This window comes from Primulina tabacum, chromosome 4 (genome assembly GCF_025594145.1).
Source record: "Primulina tabacum isolate GXHZ01 chromosome 4, ASM2559414v2, whole genome shotgun sequence".
In the NCBI taxonomy this organism is placed as follows: Eukaryota; Viridiplantae; Streptophyta; class Magnoliopsida; order Lamiales; family Gesneriaceae; genus Primulina; species Primulina tabacum.
The window spans coordinates 632,337-653,337 of NC_134553.1; the positions used below are offsets into that span (position 1 = coordinate 632,337).

General features: G+C 38.2%; 1 protein-coding gene across 1 annotated transcript; it reads left to right on the forward strand.

Moving 5' to 3' along the window:
* Window positions 1-298: 298 nt before the first annotated feature.
* On the forward strand, window positions 299-20,492 carry LOC142542131 (lipoxygenase 6, chloroplastic). The gene is made up of 9 exons (XM_075648591.1): window positions 299-960; window positions 1,682-1,959; window positions 2,067-2,304; window positions 2,403-2,735; window positions 2,852-2,937; window positions 3,020-3,127; window positions 18,583-18,884; window positions 19,020-19,286; window positions 19,564-20,492. The coding sequence occupies exons 1-9, from the start codon at window positions 579-581 to the stop codon at window positions 20,321-20,323; spliced, it is 2,754 nt and encodes a 917-aa protein (XP_075504706.1). The 5' UTR covers window positions 299-578; the 3' UTR covers window positions 20,324-20,492.
* The last annotated feature ends 509 nt before the right edge of the window (window positions 20,493-21,001 follow it).

Consider the following 21,001-nt stretch of genomic DNA (forward strand, 5'->3'; position numbering starts at 1 on the left):
CATACAAAATGTACATTAAAAAATTATTCATAAAAAACGTTAGATGAAATAAATAAAAAATATAGAACCAAGTAAGTTGAAAAAAAAATTCATTATCATTATCATTATCAAAATTAAATACTCTTGAATATGAATAAAGTGTAAAAGAAAATTAATCATAGACTATATTAGTCAAGTGGAAATGAGATTAATGTCCATTGACAATTTGAAGAAACTATGAGTGATAGGGTTACTATCAAAAGTCATGCAACTCAATAATATATTATTATTATCCATAGTTATTCCAGCAGTTATATCTCAAAATTAAGGTAGTATGGATAGCATTCTCGTACTTTTGTTGCCGACGAGTCTGATCACAGTTGATTTTACATAAACTAATACCAAAACAATTGTTCGCTATCTTCAAGATCAAGATCTAGATCAAGATCACAGTAATATTATAGTACAGCACACCACTTTTGCTTATTATTAAAATACATACAAGCTCACTCCACGATAAATATTTCCACCAGCGATCTTGCCAACTTGTTCTTTCTAATTTTGAATTTACTCGTGGAAAACCCTTTGAAAAAGCAAATATGTTGAAAGCTCACGTGCAAGCACAATCATTTAATCTCCGGCGACTCGGAATCGATCCCGGCGCCAGGAGACCAGCTGGGAAAGTCGATATCTTTTCTGGGTCCCGGCCAAAGGTGATTCTTGGGCCTGTTAGGGCTGTGATCAGCAGTGGAGATAGCAAGTCTAAGTCTCGTGTGGAAACAACAGAAAAGCTTTTGGAGAATAATGGGTCTTTGGCTTCTTCTTCAAGCGGTGAAGGAATAAATTTGAGGGCAGTGATTAGAATAAGAAAGAAGATGAAAGAGAAGTTGACTGATAAAATAGAAAATCAGTGGGAATCTTTAATGAATGGGATGGGCAAAGGAATCTCAATTCAGCTCGTCAGCGAGGATACTGATCCTGGTCAGTTTTGGTCGACTTCTTTATTTTTTCATAGTTTTGCCCGCCATTTTGTTTGTAGTTCAAGATTATCAGTGATTTATTATTTCATTGATTTTTGGTGAAAAATAATGGTTTTGGGTGTTTTAGGTACTTAGCTAGGATGACTCCATGATTTGGTCTGTCTACACTGTGCAGTGTGTTATGTTCTTTTGCCTTAGAATAATATGAATGATATTGGGATTTGACAAATTTGATTATATTGATGCAAAGATCTTATCCATGGAGTTATATGATTAGCGTTATAGAGGAGTTGGAAGTAAAAGTGTATTTCAGCCTACTGCAACTACCACTCGACTTAAAGGGGAAGTTCATGCATTATTGATGTATTTCTTCTCATATAAAAATAGATCAAACTTATCTTGAAATTTGATAAAGTGTTGAGGAATCCTAGTATCAAGCACCGATGGAACCTTGCTAGAATCTTTCATTTATGGATAACCCGGTCCTCCCATGGTACCATAGGTGGGTTTGTCGAGAAAAATCAGACAAAAGGTTAGAAATTATTTCATTGAGGAGGGCACGTTTTACTCCTTTTTTGGGAACACCTTTGGCCATGAACCTCATCTTCTTGTCCATGCCATTCTGTGCTAGCTTTTTTTCAACTTGTTAACTGTCGATGAATTTTTTTGGTTGTTTTTTTTCGGTTTTTCCTTAAATCATCTCAAAGCACGTTTTTTATCAGTTACCAAATCAAGAAAGAGTGTCGAGTCTTTTGTAAGGGGTTGGTTGCCAAAGCTATCAGACAGTCCCTATGTTGTCGAGTATGGTGCTGACTTGACAGTTCCACGTGATTTCGGAGATCCTGGAGCTATTCTTGTTACAAATCTCCATGACAAAGAGTTCTTCTTGATGGAAATTTTGGTTCATGGATTCAGCAACGGTCCCATATTCTTCCACTCTGACACATGGATCCATTCAAGAAAAGATAATCCTCAGAGTAGGATTATATTCAAGAATCAGGTAAGAAGCAAATCTCAAGTACATGACGAGTACTTGAAAAACATGCTCCGGTGCTACCAAGATCCATCTGTTTTGATGCCTTTTTTTTTTTTTTTTTACTGCAATAGGCATATCTGCCATCTCATACCCCAGCTGGCATTAGGGATCTTCGATGTGAAGACTTAATAAGTCTTCGTGGGAACAAGAAACAAGAGAGGAAGCTTCATGAGCGAATTTATGATTATGATATTTACAATGATTTGGGAAATCCTGATAAGAGTAAAGATTTAGTTAGGCCTGTGTTCAGTACAAAAGAATGGCCTTATCCCACGCGATGTCGAACCGGTAGAAAACCAACTAAAACAGGTACTCAGGTCCTCTATTTCTCTTTTTTTTCTCTTTTTTTTTCTTTACCAAGACCAGTGATTTAGCATTCTAAAATTGTTTTTATGGATTCTAATCAGATCCTTACACCGAGAAAAGAATTGAAAAACCACATCCAGTTTATGTGCCTCGAGATGAAACATTTGAGGAGATTAAGCAGCAGACATTTTCGGCTGGAAGGTTGAAGGCTCTGTTCCACAACCTGATACCATTAATTGCCGCTACATTATCAAGTTCGGATGTCCCTTTTACCAACTTTTCTGAGTTAGATAAGCTGTATTTTGATGGTGTTGTCTTGAAAGATGAAGAGGAGTTACAAGGAAAAATGAATAAGCTCTTGAACAATGTAACGAATCAAATGTTCACTGTTGGTGACAAGCTACTAAAGTATGATATACCAGCCATTATAAAACGTAATCACTTGATACTTAACATAATTTATTATTTTCAGTAGATTTTGAAGAGTTCAAAAGTCTATTTGTGTAAATTTTCTTGAATTTTAAGCTTGAGAAGAGTTTCTTTTGTGCAGGAGACAGATTTTCATGGCTGCGTGATATGGAGTTCGCTCGCCAGGCTTTAGCTGGTGTGAACCCTGTTACTATCGAGTTGTTAAAGGTAGATTTTTTAGCTGACACCTGATTTTACTTGATAACAAAGTACTGAAGGAGAGTTGTTAAAGGGCAGTCATTATTCGCAGGAACTTCCAATTCTGAGTAAACTAGATTCTGCAACATACGGCCAGCCAGAGTCCGCCATCACCAAGGAATTGATAGAGAGAGAGCTTCGTGGCATCTCCGTAGGAGAGGTAAAAATTTCCACTTATCAAATTTTTGGTGACATTGCCTACACTCAACTGTTCAAGAAAAAATTACAGTACTGTGATTTGCTTTAAATGGTTTATTTTAGTAAAACTTTACCATTCAGGACCGCTCACAAAGTTTCAGTAGCAGTTGTAATAAGAAATTTCACCAAACTACAAAATGAGTGGTTTTGGTTGTAGTTTTTTGGGAGCAATGACTCTCTCATTGGCCTATCTGACTACCTATGATGTATAGAGATCGAATTGCAGTGTTTAAATCACTGTAATTTAAAAAAAAATGCTTGGGTTGCCACCATTTATCCATCTATAAATGGTGGTGAAAGTTCCGTTTCCACAGTGTAAATGTGATGAGGGTGAGTGCTGTGTGTATCAGAATGTAGGTGTTGTGCGTAGGTGTTGTAACACCCACGACAACATGCAGCGGAAATTATAGTTTAACACATTAACACGCAACTGGAATGATAACAATACGAGAGACGAGATATAAATTATGCACAAGTATAAAATACTTGCGCGGTGCCTCAGGGCAAAATAATTCACTAGAAAAACTTGTAAGTTTACAAAAACCAATACTAGTGAAAGAATAAAACAACTCCCTAGTTAAGGCGAGTAAAAAAACAATTGCATCCTAAACCTCTAACAAACCGTATAACCACTATACAGAGGATGCATCAACTGAGAAGTGAAAAGTCTTAAAAAATCAACACACTAATCTAAACAGTGATTAGGCATTGTCTTCAGATGTTATCAGCACTTCACAGCAACACTTTAACAATGGCACGAGATTACTTCGATCTCGAAAACTCTTTGTATGAATTCGTCTCTCCAGGATTTTTATGCTCTCGGTCTCTCCCTTTTTCTTCTCCTTTGAGTCCTATTAAAACATAGAAAAAAACATTTCATTAGGAAAACAAACTCTTTTTAAAACAAGGATATCATATCTTAAAGATATTATGATATCACATCTTAAAGATATTATGATATCATATCTTAAAGATAGTCTATATCAAATATTAAATCTACACGAGATCATATCATCAATTTCTCATGTCTAGAAAGGCAAAACATTAAAGATATTAAAAGGAAAATATATCAAGGAATAAAATTCCTTTCAATCTCCCCCTTTTTGCCTTTCTGGACAAAACAACCCAAAAATGGTTGTACGGCTCAGCTCCCCCTGAGTTAGCAAATCAGTGACTCAGCCAACTTTAGTTGACTCCCCCTGAATTCTACCGTTAACCAAACACAGTTAAAACAGATGTTGTATGTTAGATGTTGCAACATTCAGATCATAACATCGAAACAGTTCATTAATCAGGAGAAACTAAGATCAGAGAAAATAAAAACAACTAAAGTACTAAAACCATCAATAGAGAAAAATGAAGGAAACTCGAAATCTCATTATCCTTCATTACTGCCAGCATTATCATCAGCCATTTTTGCTCCACTGGTTCCAGCTGTATCTACTCCCCTTTTTTGTCCAGAATGGACATCAACATCCAGCAGAAGCTCATAATCAGCCACTTGATTTTCATAATGTTCAATGGTCTTCTTGGCATTTTCAATCTGTTGTCAACCATAGGCAATCTGAGCTTGAATGTAGGAGATAGGCAATGTTACATAACCAGTAGGAGTGACATATGTAGGAGGCGGTTTAGCAGTCTCAGACACAGGCTCAGATGTTGTATCATCAGTGTGGCCAACATCCAGAGCAACACTAGAATTCAGCCAAGGCAGATCGATCTTTCTGTTGTTGGTTGACACCGGCGTTGCTTTCAAATTTACATTCGAAAACAACAAGCCTCAGAGTACAGAATTCAGAAACCAGTCTTTTATTCATAATACGGAATAAATCAATTGTCTGTTACAACTCGAATACTGATGTTTTACAGCGGAAATGTAAAACCAGACATAACAGTATCTTAACAGATACAGCGGAATTAACATAAACATAAACTGAGAACAGTAGTCTTCTTCACCAGCCCCAGAACTGGATCTGCTCTTCTTCTTCTAACTTTTCTTCCTCGTTCCTATCTGAGATGGGTTTGGTGGGTGAGTGATATGATTGTCACTCAGTAAGCATGGGCGGGAATAACTCCCAATTTTCGAAATCGTTTTCAACAGGACATTAAAACAGTAATATGCAGAAAAGTCTATTTTCAGAACAGAAATCAGAATTCAGAAATCACATGTTTCAGAACAGAAATCAGAATTAGTAAGCACTGATCACGTTAGTGAATTTCATGGCTAAACCGATATCAGTCCCCTATATGTTCTCTCCTCTAAGGGGTGAGGCCAGAATCAGAATCAGAATTCAGAAATGTTCAGAATATATATTCCTACCATTAGTTCACTAGGGAGTTTCAGTGCTTCAAAATCATATATCAGAAATTAAACATACAGAAACTGTGCTTTAAAATAGAATTATCAAACTGATTTCAAGATATTTATACATAAGCCCACTTACAGTAATTTGCTAGAGTTTTTCGGTTGAAGTCTGGAAATCTGCTTGCCTCGCTACTGGATTTTACAGCTTCGAAAAATGCACTCTCTTAGCTCTAATTTCAAGTGATAACTCAAGATTTTGGTAACATCAATTCAGAGATTGAGAGTGATATTTATAGGCCAAAATCTGACTGTTAGCCTTCCAATTAATGACCATAATCTGCCATTAACAGCCTTTATTCCATGTTAAATGCTTCAGTTACAAGTCCTGAGCAGAACCAGTAGCTATCTGCTAGAATCTCACTACTGAACTCTTTTGCTGCTGGATTTTGTCTGCTGGATTTTTGTCTGCTGGAAAAATACCATCTTCTGAAATCTAATTTGCTGCCGGAATTGTTAGCTTCTACTGAAATTTGCTAGCTGCTGCTACTACTGAAATTTCAGGTTCTCACACAGGAGAAATCTTCAGAGAATCTCCGATAGGACAGTGATCTTCATCAATATCCCTAATGAAACCTTGAGATTCCAAGATTCCATAAATCAGTGAAGGGTAAGGCAGCTTGGTTTTCTTGAAGTCTCCTTCAGCATATTGCAATGCTGTCTTAAACACCAGCTTCCCAAAGTTAAAGGCACGTTCAGTACCAATAGAAAACAACACCAGGGCCTGAGATCTAGTCACGGTAGTAGAATTGGTTGACGGTGTCCAATTCCAAATTGAGGTCTTGTGCAGCACAGAGAAAAACGAAGTGAGATTGGCAGCACTCAACTTCTTGGGATGGTCAGGAAACACTTTGATCAGGCCTCCAGTGAGCACAGAGGTTACAACATTTATGTCCAAATTCTCTTCAACTTCCTCAACATTAGGAGTGTTGTAGAATGCATTGATCACAGAAGGTGAGAACTTGTAGATACGATCACGAACAAACACTCTCCCATACTTCACCGATTCCTCATCTCCAACACTGCCCAGGAGATTGCAGTAGAATTCCAACACAACACGGCGGCAGTAGGACATAACAGTAGTGACAGTGGAGAGCATGAACATCAATATTTTTCTCCTCAATCAGCTCTCTCTCAATGAACAGGGGCCACAATGCCAAGGCCTCCTCAGAATAAAACTTGAGGGAAAAAGGCTTACTTAAATCATAGTCAGCAGAGTCAATGTTGTGCTCGGTGCTGTCAACATCCACCTCAACACCGGCAGCAGTAGCAGCAACATCTTCAGAAGACTCACTTCCTTCAGAGCCAATATCTTCAGATTCAGCATCATTTTGTTTCTCAGATTCAAAATCAGACACAGAGGATGAAGAGGAATCATCAGAAGCTCCAGGCCGGTTTTCCTCAAATTCCCTCATCATTTCTGAATCAGGTTGATCATCCTTAGAAATTTGTTTCTTGGTAGCCTTTTCTTCTTTAAGTTGAGCAAGAAACTCGGCCCGAGATTGTTCATCTTCTTCAGGCTCAGCAGGAAATCTTTCTTCTACAACATTTTGTGGATCTGTGACGGGGTTTTGCTCTTGAACATCAGAAGTAGAACTGGGTTCCTTTGTAGCAACAGTTGGTTTGGGGAGAGCCACCAACTCAAAATCATCATCATCGGAGTCATCTCCAGATGAGAAATCAGGGTCCAGAAGATTTGAGGAGGTAGATGCCCGAGGCTTCTTGGTTGGAACAAAGTCAGGATCGAACCATGCTTGTCTCTTTGACCTTCGGGGCATAGGAGCAGTGGGAAAAGCTTTATTCAGGGCTTCAAAGTCCGGTGGATTCTCAACGTTGATCTCGTTCCCAGTTTCACCAGGGGCGATATTTCCAGCGGAGTTGGTTCTTCTGGCACACCCACAATTTCCAGGCCCTCAACATTGGCTTCGGTGGTGGGTGTTGTGTCAGGTACCTCTTCACGCATGCTCGCAACCATTTCACTCCTAATGTCCTGAGGATCAAAGCCAGCCATCTGCGAAATCAAGAACAAAAGAAGTAGAGTAGTTCGAAGAACACAGAAAATCGCGAAGAACAGAGATAATTTGCGCCAAAAAAAAATGAATAGTGAGTGTAGGAGAAATTTTAGAATGTGAGGGAAAATAATAAACGGTAAAGTTATTCCTCAACCATTCCTAATTATTTAAGCACAACCCTCCAACGGTAACATTCTATTGAGCCGCAACTTCAGCACCTTTCCAAACCAATTTTTACTTTCACCCAACGGTAACTTTCTGAAACAGTGCAATCATTATTTCAAGAAATCAGTCAGGATAAAACACCACGTCGAATTAACCCCACAAACAGCTAGAGATCAAGATATTTAAAAATAAAGTTGGTTAGTGTTTTCTTCGTATTTCATGAATTAAAATCTGATAGCCCACTGGACTTGATGAATTCACATAACATCAGAATGAATGACTTAAATTTATGCCTAAAATATGATCAAAGATGAAATACGCAAGCATGTGATCAAACTGTGATCTGTCTGTACTTGGGTGTTGGCAACACCTCCTGGCAACACTCACAATTTGGACTCAAACTTTCTTGAACATTTTTAATTCAGACATGGTAGCTCCCACTCTAGAAGAACGGTCTTCATTGGACTCCTCTAGATAGCTTTTTCCATCTGTATTTTGACTTAGAAGTGGTAGCTCCCACACTAGAAGAACGGTCTTCATTGGACTCCTCTAGGTAGTTTTTTCCATTTTCTTCTAAATATATATATATATTTTTATTCTATTTTTCTCCTCTTTTCTATTTTTCACCTTATTGCTCAATATTTTTCCAAGTCATTTTCCATATTGGACGGACAAGATCATGTGATACACGAACATCCTCAACTACTTAATGACTTAGATTGAGCATAATCCACACTTTAGAAAATTTTGAGAGAAAGTTTGATTCTCAACTGAGAGCACACCATTCAGTATCCTTCACTTATACAAGCTTCACACAAAACAGGATGAATGCAATATGTCTAGCATACTAAAAATAAAATGCACATGCATGCTGAGTGTTGTCCACAGGTGTTGTAACATCCAGGACAACATCCGTGAGTGATCATTGTGCACACAAGCTGAGAGACTTCCTAAGATTGGAAAATCTCTCAAAATCCAATGGTTTTGTAAAAATATCAGCCAGTTGGTTCTCAGTTCCAACAAATTCCATTCGAATTGTACCCTTCTCAACCAAATCTCGAATAAAATGATGTCTAATGTCTATGTGTTTTGTTCGAGAGTGATGCACGTTTTTGGAATAAAATTCTCTAGTTTATTGATCATCAGAACTAGTATATATATTACAGTAGAAACCCTAAACCTAGCACCAAAAAAGGAACAAACTTAATAGCTAACAATCCTCCTAACAATCAGGGAGGAAATCAAGGAACAAAACAGAAAAGAATAAACGGATAAGGAAATAATAATAGACATGAATAAACAAATAATTCTAACACTCCCCCTCAAGTTGGAGCATAAATGTCTATCATGCCCAACTTGCTTATACAACTCTCAAACACTGGTCTAAATAATCCCTTGGTGAGAATGTCAGCAGCTTGCTCGGATGATGGAACATATGGAGTACAAAACATACCATTATCTAGTTTTTGCTTTATGAAATGTCGATCCACTTCAATGTGTTTAGTCCGATCGTGCTGAACCGGATTATGAGCTATGCTAATCGCTGCCTTATTGTCACAATACAGTCTAATCGGAAGAGCAGCTTCAATTCTCAGGTCCTGTAACACTCGTTGAACCCAAATAGCCTCACATATCCCATTAGCCATTGCCCTAAACTCAGCCTCAGCACTGCTACGCGCTACAACGTTCTGTTTCTTGCTTCTCCATGTGACTAGGTTCCCCCACAAGAAGGTACAGTAGCCTGAGGTTGATTTCCTGTCAGTAATGGACCCAGCCCAATCAGCATCTGTATAAACTTCCAACTTCTTGCTCTCATTCTTCTTGAAGCATAAGCCCTTTCCAGGACACCCCTTTAGGTACCTTAGGATTCTGTTAACCGCTTCAAGATGGTCTCTAGAGGGAGCATGCATAAACTGACTCACTAGGCTCACAGCGAATGCTATGTCTGGTCGAGTGTGAGATAGATAAATCAATTTACCTACAAGTCTCTGATACTGGTGTACATCTGCGGCATTTTGAGTGGTTGTCTCCCCGAGTTTTTTATTTGCATCTATTGGGGTTTCAGCTGGTTTACAATCGCTCATACCTGTCTCTTCTAGTAAATCCATGATGTATTTGCGCTGAGAAACCGCCAGTCCCTTGCTCGACCGAGCAAACTCCATAGCCAGAAAATACCGAAGCCCACCTAGATCTTTGATCTCGAATTCCTTCGATAGTTTTTCTTTTAACAAGCGCATCTCCTCAATATCATCACCTGTGAGAATAATGTCATCCACATAGACAATCAAAACCGAGACTCTCGATTCTGAGAATTTTGTAAACATAGTATGATCGGATTGCCCCTGCACATAGCCTTGTTTCAACACAAATTGGGTAAATCTTCCAAACCAGGCTCTAGGAGACTGTTTGAGGCCGTATAGAGCCTTCTTCAACCTACAAACTTTCTCACCACATGTACCTTCAAACCCAGGAGGAGGATCCATGAAGACTTCTTCCTCTAACATTCCATTTAGGAAAGCGTTTTTCACATCGAGTTGTTGAAGAGGCCAGTCCAAATTTACAGCAATGGACAGCAGCACCTGGACAATATTCATCATCGCAACAGGTGCAAATGTCTCTGAATAATCGATGCCGTATGTTTGTGTGAAGCCCTTTGCCACAAGGCGTGCCTTGTATCTTTCAAGTATCCCCTCTGCATTAAATTTCGGTGTAAATACCCATTTACACCCAACAGTAGACTTCCCCACAGGCAGCTCCTCAAGAACCCAAGTCTGATTTTTCTCAAGTGCACCAAGTTCCTCGTGAACTGCTTTTTTCCACTCAGGACTCTCTAGAGCTTCTTGAATATTTCTTGGAATATGGACAGAGGAGACATTACCTGAGAACATTGAAAATTGTGGAGACAATCTAGAATAGGAGACAGAGTTAGATATAGGGTATTTGGCACATGATCTTCTTTCTTTTCGTAGGGCAATTGGGAGATCCAGAGAAGTTGGGAACTTACCTTCAGAAGATGGCTCTGAGTTGGACTCATGGTCAAGTTGAGATATGATGTCTTTCCGTCCTTGATGTGGAACCCTTCTCTGGTAGACATGCTCATAGAATTTTCCTCTTTGGGTACTACCTGTATCAATTGGTGAGGATTGAGGAATACTCAGGCTAGTTGGACTAGATTCTTTGTTATGCGAAATTTTTGAGTGGTCCACATTTATGTGGTCAATGTTTCCCACAATTTTAGGACTTGCTGGTATTACAACCAAGTCCTCATGTAATCCAGGGATAGTGTCTTTATTTTTGGAAGTTAATTCAATAGAAATATCTCCTTGATTGTTAGAACCCGAATTAGGTGATAAAAAACCTAGACCACCATCATCATCTTCACTTATCCCCCCCCGAGGATGAGAACCAAAGAATGGTTTTTCTTCAAAAAAAGAAACGTCAAAAGATATATACAATTTTTTTGAAGTTGGATCAAAACATTTGTACCCCTTTTTAGTGGATCCGTAGCCAACAAACACACATTTTTTAGACCTGGGATCTAGTTTACTCATGTTTCGATCAAGATTTCTCACAAAAACAGTACATCCAAACGTTCGCAAAGGTAGAGAAGAGGAGAACACTTTCGAGTTTGGGAAGGTGTCTTTGAGAATATCCAGTGGAGTTTTAAAATTGAGGACTTTAGACGGTAATCTATTAATTAAATAGACTGCTGTAAGAACTGCTTCACTCCACAAGTATTTCGGGACGTGAGTAGAGAACATAAGCGCTCGGGTGATCTCTAATATGTGCCTATTTTTTCTCTCATCCACACCATTTTGTTGTGGAGTATCAGGGCAGGAGCTTTGTTGGAGGATACCATGTTCCCTAAAATATTTGCTTAGAGTCTCTTTAAAATATTCCCCTCCATTGTCATTTCTTATCATTTGAATATTTGCTTGAAATTGATTGACAATCATGTTGTGGAAGGTTTTAAAGATCGGTTCAACCTCAGATTTTGCTTTTAATAAAAAAACCCAACAAGCCCGTGAGTGATCATCTATGAAAGTGACAAACCATTTTTTGTCGAGAAGATCAGCAACTCTAGAAGGGCCCCAAACATCACTATGGATTAGTGAGAAGGGTCTACTAGGTTGATACATTTTTGGTTGATACACAAATCTATGATGTTTAGCTAGAGCACAAATTTCACACGTAAACAACGAAGGATTTTTATTCAGAAACAACTTGGGAAACAACTTTTGCATATAAAAGAAACTTGGGTGTCCTAGACGATAATGCCATAAATAGACTTCATTATTCAGATCAATAGAGGTAGTCTCCAAACCAGAAAATGCTTGGGCAACTTTACAAGATTCAATTTCCCCATCAAGGAAGTAGAGTCCACCATATTCCCTAGCATTGCCAATCATCTTCCCCGAGTTCACCTCCTGAAAAACACAATAAGAGTTTGAAAATTTAGCTTGACACTTAAGGTCTTGAGTTAGTTTGCTAATAGATATAAGGTTACAAGACAGTTTAGGAACATGGAGGACATTTGAAAGAGTAATAGTGAGCGAGAGTTTGATGTCTCCTATTCCAGCAATCGAGTTGAAAGATCCATCTGCAATCCTAACTCTTCTATTACCTGCACACGGTTTGTAAGAGGAGAAAAAGGAAGACGAACCAGTCATGTGATCGGTTGCACCTGAATCGATGACCCAGGTACATTTAGGTTTAGAACACATGAGGGAAACAGTGGCAGGTTTACCATTTTGTGCGACAGAACAGTTGGTGGAGGATGGAGTTGGATTTGAAGTTCGAAGTAACCTAACAATTTGATCTATTTGGTCCTGAGTGAATGGAAGCTGTCCAGAGTTGATTGGAGTTCCTTGGGAAATCTCAGTCACTGTTTGTAGTGCCTTCTCAGATCGTTTCTTCCAACCTGGTGGCTTTCCGTGAAGTTTCCAGCAAGTTTCTCGGGTATGCCAGGCTTTCTGGCAGTGGTCACACCAGGGCTTCTTCTTCCTATCTGCATTCGGAGTTGTGTCCGGGTTTCGAGACACCAGGGCTGAATTATCACTCATGGAGCCAATGTTGTTTTCGGCCTGGCTATGCATCACCTTCTTCCTGCTCTCTTCTTGGCGAATTTCAGAGAAGACTTCTCTGATAGACGGAAGTGGTTTTCTTCCAAGTATTCGTCCTTTAACTTCATCAAGATTTTGATTCATTCCAGCCAAGAACATGTATACCCGATCATTCTCCTCTCTCTTTTTTTGTCTTGCGTAATCATCCTTGCTGTCCCAGACATCATCGTAGTGTTGATCCAGCTCCTGCCACAAGGTCGCCATCTCATTGTAGTAGATGGTTACCTCATGATCACCCTGTTTCAGGTTCCAGAGTTTTGCTTTCAACTCGAATATCTGGGATGAATTCTCGGAATCTGAGTATGTCTCTTTCACAGAGTCCCACACGTCTTTCGCAGTCTTCATAAACATATGTGGTCTGGCGATTGAGGGGTCCATGGAGTTCAGAAGCCACGCCATCACAAGAGAGTTTTCTGATCTCCATGTCTTGTATGTTGACTCTGTCTCATCAGGTTTCGCTGCCTCTCCAGTCAGGTACCCCAATTTCCCACGTCCATCAATTGCAAGTTTTACGGACTGTGACCACTCCAAGAAATTCTGCCCATTTAGACGGTGAACAGTAATTTGAATCGAGGTGGATGTCATGTTGTGCACCGAGGATGAAGGGGAATTTCCAGAGGTTACCTCTGATTCAGAGGTTAGCCCAATCGAGCCAAAAATTATTCCTTGGTTGGCAGTCATGAAAGGTTCGAGCCGTGGCTCTGATACCATGCACGTTTTTGGAATAAAATTCTCTAGTTTATTGATCATCAGAACTAGTATATATATTACTGTAGAAACCCTAAACCTAGCACCAAAAAAGGAACAAACTTAATAGCTAACAATCCTCCTAACAATCAGGGAGGAAATCAAGGAACAAAACAGAAAAGAATAAACGGATAAGGAAAGAATAATAGACAGGAATAAACAAATAATTCTAACAGTACTGAATTTTTTGAAATATCAATTGCACTTGAATTGTCACAGTATACAATTAAGGTGTCACTGTTGAAACCATAATCTTTAATCATTTGATTCATCCACAAGAGTTGTGAGCAGCAACTAGCAGCTGCAACATATTCAGATTCAGCAGTTTTGTTCTTAAAAATCCATTTGGTTTCAATAACATTCACATTATTAGGTTTAGGAACCAAATCCCACACATCATTCCTAACAAATTGTTCAAGTTCCTCATGCATCGCATTGACCCAAAATTCATCTTTTAAGGCTTCATTTATATTTTTGGGTTCAATGAATGAAACAAAACAAGAATGACTTACTTGAGAGTACACGGAAGTCATGCATACTAGACCAATCATTTTTCGATAATCTACTTTCTCCTTTCTTCTAGTTTGCATTCCTTCAAATGCTTCTCCTATGTTCTGAAATGATGGATGATTTTTCTGAATCTTACTGGGAATATCAATCCCTTCATTGGTTAAATCGTCATCATTTACAGCATTCTCTCCTGGTTCATCATTTGATTCTGCCAGTGGCAGGTGTTGTCTCAGGTGTTACAACACCGGGTACAACATCTGTGTTAGGCAGTGTCTCACTTATGTTCAGTAGCCCATCAACTTCATCCTCGATTGTTTTTCCTGTTAGATCTGCAAGATCATCAAAAACAACGTTAATAGATTCCATAGTCGTTCTTGTTCTAAGATTATACATGCGATATACACGACTATTGGATAAATAACCAAGGAATAAACACTTATCACTTTTTGAATCAAACTTTGCAAGATGGTCTCGGTCATTTAAAACATAACATACACACCCAAAAACATGAAAGTACTTTAGGTTTGGCCTCTTTCCCATGATAATTTCATAGAATGTCATAGTAAAACCACTCCTTAGGTACACACGATTTGAAATATGACATGCTGTGTTTAAGGTCTCGGCCCAAAATCGTTTTGAAATATTCTTTGAACTCAACATGACCCTAGCCATTTCTTGCAATGTCCTATTCTTCCTTTCGGCTATTCCATTTTGTTGAGGAGTCTTAGGGGCAGAAAATTAATGATATATCCCCCTCTTTTCACAGAATGATGTAAAGTGTGAATTTTCAAATTCCTTACCATGGTCGGTCCTTATTTTACCAACCCTTAAATCATGTAGATTAGTAATCTTAGCATGTAATTTCTTAAAAGCAGCAAATGTGTCGGATTTTTCTCTAAGAAAACTCACCCATGTAAAACGAGAGAAATCATTCACACAAACAAATGAATACTTCTTACCTCCAAGGCTTTCCACTTCCATTGGACCCATAAGATCCATGTGCAAAAGTTCAAGACACCGTGTTGTCCCAAAGTGTTGCAATACTTGATGGGGAACACGTGTTTGCTTACCCTTTTGACATGCACCACAAACATAAGGAATTCCAGAGGATAAATTAGGCATACCTCTCACAGCATCGTACTTACCAAGGTTCTTTAATGTCTTGAAGTTTGCATGACCCAATTTTTGATGCCACAAGTTTAATTCACTCATCTTTGAATGATTGCACACAAGGTCCTCTCCAAGTTGATAACAGTTGTCAGCAGACCTTGTACCTGTCAAAATACAAGTATTAGTGTTATCAAAAACTTCACAATTGTCTTTATCAAACTTAACATGTAAACCATCATCACAAAGTTGACTTATGCTTATTAAGTTTGAGTTAAGTCCCTCGACATGAAGCACATTGTGTAGGTTAGGCAATCCATCAATATTCAAGGTCCTTTTGCCAGCAATTCTTCCTTTAGCACCACCATCATACGTCACATGATCATTCCTCAGTTCAACATAGTCAATCAAATGGTCTTTCGAACCTGTCATGTGGCGTGAACAGCCACTGTCAAAGTAACATATTCCTGCAATGTTAGTCTTTAATGAAGTGTAGATAACAGAACATTGAATGTTAGCCTTTGGCACCCAAACCCTTTTTACCGATGGTTTCCTATTGGCAGTGTTGTGCCGGGTGTTGTACAATACCTGAGGCAACACCTGTTCAGATTCCCATCTCTTGTAGTCATCTCTCAGTTTAAAACAGTAGGGTTTGATATGTCCAGGTCTAAAACAATAGTGGCAGATAAAGTGGCGTTTCCTGGACTTGGACTTCTTGGTAGATATTTGCCTTTTTGATGAGACACCTTTTTCAGTGTGTGTAGCATTAGAGATTTCAGCACTTTCTTTGACAAAGACATTTGGTTTTCTTTCAGTATTGGAAGATTCTCCAGTTTCAAACAGGTTATTCGTATAACCAAGTCCAGCTTTGTCATTCTTTCCAATCATCAAGAGTGAATCAAGTTTGGATGAACTTGAATTAAGCTTAGCAAGAATTTGAGTTGCTTCTCCAAGCTCCTCCTTGACTTTGCATAATTCCAGATCTTTCTTGCTTAAGATTACTTCAAGTCGTGATACTTGTGACTTCAGCTCTGTGTTCTCTTTGGAGAGAATTGCATTCACTTTATTTCTTTTGATCCAGTCTTCATACAATTCTTCATACATTGTCTGCACACTTTCCAGAGTGACTTCATCATCATCTACTTCTTGGGTTTCAGACTGACTTGATTCACCAAGGGTTGTAGAATTAAGACACACTGAATTTGAAGAGATGTTGCGACCAGGTATTGCAACACCTGTGGCAACACCCAAAGGATTGATTTGCATTAAACGTTTCTCCTTGATCACAGCAGACAACGATGTGTGATTTTCAGATTCATTTGATCCTTGATCATCATCAGACTCTTCATCACTCAAAGTGATAGCCATGCCTTTGTTTCTCCGAAGTCGATTGGCACACTCATTGGCATAGTGTCCAAATCCAGAACACTCTCTACATTGCACTGAATCCAGATTTCTAACATTTGATTGGATTTGCAATTCATTTCTTGGTCGAAATTGTCCTTTCATAGGAGTAAACTTTTGAGCTTTTGCAGAAGTGGTGATATTGGGCAATACAGATTTTTGTCCAATTTTCTTCTTCTCTCTCATTTTCTTCAAGTAATCACCAAATTTCTTAGTAATTAGAGAGATAGAATCTTCATCTAAATCAGACTCATTCACCTCTTTAGATATTTGAAGGATTTCATCATAAGAGTCGGTTGAAACTTCAAGGGCTATTGTCTTCCCTTTATCCTTCTTTTGTAAATCAAGATTCATCTCAAAAGTTCTGAGAAAACTCATTAATTCATCCAGGTTGATTGTTGAAGTGTCTTTAGATTCTTCAATTGCACAAACTTTGACATTAAATCTCTCAGGAAGAGATCTTAAAACTTTGTTCACCAATCTTTCATTGGACATGGGATCTCCAAGACTGTGAGCTTCATTAGAAAGTTGTCTCAAACGGCTATCATACTCAAGAATAGACTCCTTGTCCTCCATTCTCAAGCTTTCAAATTTTGATGCCACCATCCTTAGTCTAGTTTTGCGCACACTCTCGGATCCTTCACGATGTTTCTGAAGTATATCACAAGCTTCTTTGGCACATACACAATTGGTGATTAGATTGAACATCCTTGTGTCAACAGACGAAAATATAGCATTGAGAGCCTTGGAATTAAAATTTGAAGTTTGCACTTCATCGATTGTCCATGTACTTTCAGGTTTGAGCCGAGTGTCTCCATCGGCATCCTCAATCTTTGGAGGACTCCAACCATCAAGTACACGTTGCCAAGCTCTTTCTTCAATGGATTTAATAAAAGCCCTCATCTTTACTTTCCACAATGCATAGTTTGATCCATCCAACACGGGAGGTCTAAAAACAGTGTTTGTTGATGCTTCCATAATCCTTTTTCACATGTGAAAACAAAACAAAACAGGATCTCACTTAGTAGCGTCAAGTGGAGGCTCTGATACCAATTGAAAGTTTCGTTTCCACAGTGTAAATGTGATGAGGGTGAGTGTTGTGTGTATCAGAATGTAGGTGTTGTGCGTAGGTGTTGTAACACCCACGACAACATGCAGCGGAAATTATAGTTTAACACATTAACACGCAACTGGAATGATAACAATACGAGAGACGAGATATAAATTATGCACAAGTATAAAATACTTGCGCGGTGCCTCAGGGCAAAATAATTCACTAGAAAAACTTGTAAGTTTACAAAAACCAATACTAGTGAAAGAATAAAGCAACTCCCTAATTAAGGCGAGTAAAAAAACAATTGCATCCTAAACCTCTAACAAACCGTATAACCACTATACAGAGGATGCATCAACTGAGAAGTGAAAAGTCTTCAAAAATCAACACACTAATCTAAACAGTGATTAGGCATTGTCTTCAAATGTTATCAGCACTTCACAGCAACACTTTAACAATGGCACGAGATTACTTCGATCTCGAAAACTCTTTGTATGAATTCGTCTCTCCAGGATTTTTATGCTCTCGGTCTCTCCCTTTTTCTTCTCCTTTGAGTCCTATTAAAACATAGAAAAAACATTTCATTAGGAAAACAAACTCTTTTTAAAACAAGGATATCATATCTTAAAGATATTATGATATCATATCTTAATGATAGTCTCATATCAAATATTAAATCTACACGAGATCATATCATCAACTTCTCATGTCTAGAAAGACAAAATATTAAAGATATTAAAAGGAAAATATATCAAGGAATAAAATTCCTTTCAGGTGGGATAGTGATAAACACTTTTTCTACGATTGTTGGTGGCTGAGTAAATGTCCAGGGTAATTGCTCTTCAAAATTGAATATAGTATTGTTCTTATTTTTCCCGATTCTTTAGCTCGTCTTCACTTTTTGGCCCGTCTCTCCCTTTTTCTCTAATGCAGGCTATCAAGAACAAGAAACTGTTTATACTTGATTATCATGATATGCTTTTGCCATTCATAGAGAAGATAAACTCGTTACCAGATAGAAAAGCTTACGCGTCGAGAACAGTATTCTACTATACCCCCGATGGCATTCTCAATCCAATTGTCATCGAGCTTTCACTTCCTCCTACAGCTTCATCGCCGAGGAACAAGTCTGTTTTTACTCATGGACACGATGCTACTTCTCACTGGATTTGGAAGCTAGCCAAAGCACATGTTTGTTCTAATGATGCAGGAGTCCATCAACTAGTTTATCACTGGTAAGACTGGTATTTTCATGATCGTTTGAATATAAGATTCTTTTGGATCTCTAGACGATACACAAAACTTCACTTCTTTTTGACATATCAATTAACTTAGGGGAGTTCTTTTATACTGGAATGAGATTTTTTCAGGCTAAAGACTCACGCTTGTGTGGAACCTTATATAATTGCTACCCATAGGCAGCTTAGCTCAATGCATCCAGTGTATAAATTGCTTCATCCCCATATGCGATACACCATGGAAATAAACGCCCTTGCGAGGCAAAATTTAATAAATGGGGGTGGAGTAATAGAAGCTTGTTTCAGCCCTGGAAAATATGCCATGGAAATAAGCTCAGCCGCCTATAAGAGTTTGTGGCGGTTTGACATGGAATCATTACCAGCAGATTTACTTGGAAGGTAAAACTTTCTTCATATCTGTTCAAAATAATCTCCAAATTTTGGATGCTATAATATAATTTTTCAATGAAAATGTCTAATAAAAAAAGATGAATAATTAAGTTGTGGGGGATAATTAATAAGTCAAGACAATAATAAATAATAAAAGTGGAGTGTGAGAAACAATTTTTGTAGCGGAATGACACTCCCCTATTAATTATACAATATTTATTTTGATTTATAATTATATGATAGAGAAAACGCCTTTGAAATTTAAAGTTTGTCGAAATTTTTGAAGGGGTATGGCTGTTGAGGATCCATCAGTACCTGGTGGTGTCAAACTTGTGATTGAAGACTATCCTTACGCAGCCGATGGACTTCTTATTTGGTCTGCCATTAAAGAAATGGTGGAATCTTACGTTGAACACTACTATTCTGAGCCAAATTCTATCACATCTGACATCGAGCTTCAAGCATGGTGGGATGAGATCAAGAACGAGGGACACCCCAATAAAAAAACCGAGCCCTGGTGGCCAAATCTAATCACTCAAGATGACCTTTCGGGGATACTTTCAACCATGATTTGGACTGCTTCTGGTCAGCATGCAGCAGTAAACTTTGGACAATATCCATTCGGAGGGTACCCTCCTAACCGTCCCACACTCATGCGAAAACTTATCCCTCAAGTAGGAGATTCTGAGTATGAAAAATTCCTGAAAGATCCTGAATATACGTTCATGACCTCATTGCCAACTCAACTTCAGGCAACTAAAGTTATGGCAGTACAGGACACATTATCAACTCATTCTCCAGACGAAGAGTACATCAATGAGTTGCACCATATTCACAGCCTCCCTCATATTGATCCTGAAGTTCAAAAACTTTTTGAAGCATTCCATGTGAAACTGGGGGAGATTGAAAGGATTATCCATCAAAGAAACAAGAACGTAAATTTGAAGAACAGATGTGGTGCTGGTGTTCCCCCGTACGAGTTGTTTTTGCCTTCTTCAACTCCTGGAGTAACTGGTCGAGGTATTCCTAACAGCATTTCCATCTAAGGAAATCTTTTCACTCGATTTTCTTTCATTCTAGATGGAGTGTACAATATGGTTTTTTCCCTGTTCCGTTGGGTAGATTCCTTGATCGGTTGTTATGTTGGAGGAGAAAGAAAACTTTCGATGATGTGCAATGGTCTCTTTTATTTTGTGTATCGGCAAAGATTTGGCATTTGCTAAACTTTTATCATAATCTGGAAATGGACATTCGATGGTTAAATCATTAATCAGTTATTGCAAATTTCAGTCCATGGATTTATTTGTAATTTCTCACATCTATCTCTCGTTAATGTTTTTTCAATATTTTTCTCAACAACTCTTTACACATCACTTTAAAAGGTAAAAAAATCATAACTAAATCAAATATTTGAAAATCTTTTTCGGTAAAAAATAGTAAACAATAGATTAAAGTATATTATACATCACATAATATTTATATATTTTATTATACATCTGCAATCTGGTGCTAAATAAATCAACAGATAAATATAGGTGATAGATATAACATGAAAGTAAGGGTACAAACACCTTCCATAAAGGATACAATAATTAATAATTATATTAAAATATACAAATACCCCACCTTTTAAACTACAAGCCTCTTCGATTCTTGAATACTTGGATTTGTAGATCTTTCGAATTCCAGGGGGCAAATTCAGTGGGAGGTTGAGTAGCAGAAAT

Coding starts and splice junctions, on each gene's coding strand:
- LOC142542131 (XM_075648591.1), top strand. CDS start 579: ATGTTGAAAGCTCACGTGCAAGCACAATCATTTAATCTCCGGCGACTC. Junction 961..1,681: donor CAGCGAGGATACTGATCCTG/GTCAGTTTTGGT, acceptor GTTTTTTATCAG/TTACCAAATCAAGAAAGAGT. Junction 3,128..18,582: donor GTGGCATCTCCGTAGGAGAG/GTAAAAATTTCC, acceptor TCTCTAATGCAG/GCTATCAAGAACAAGAAACT.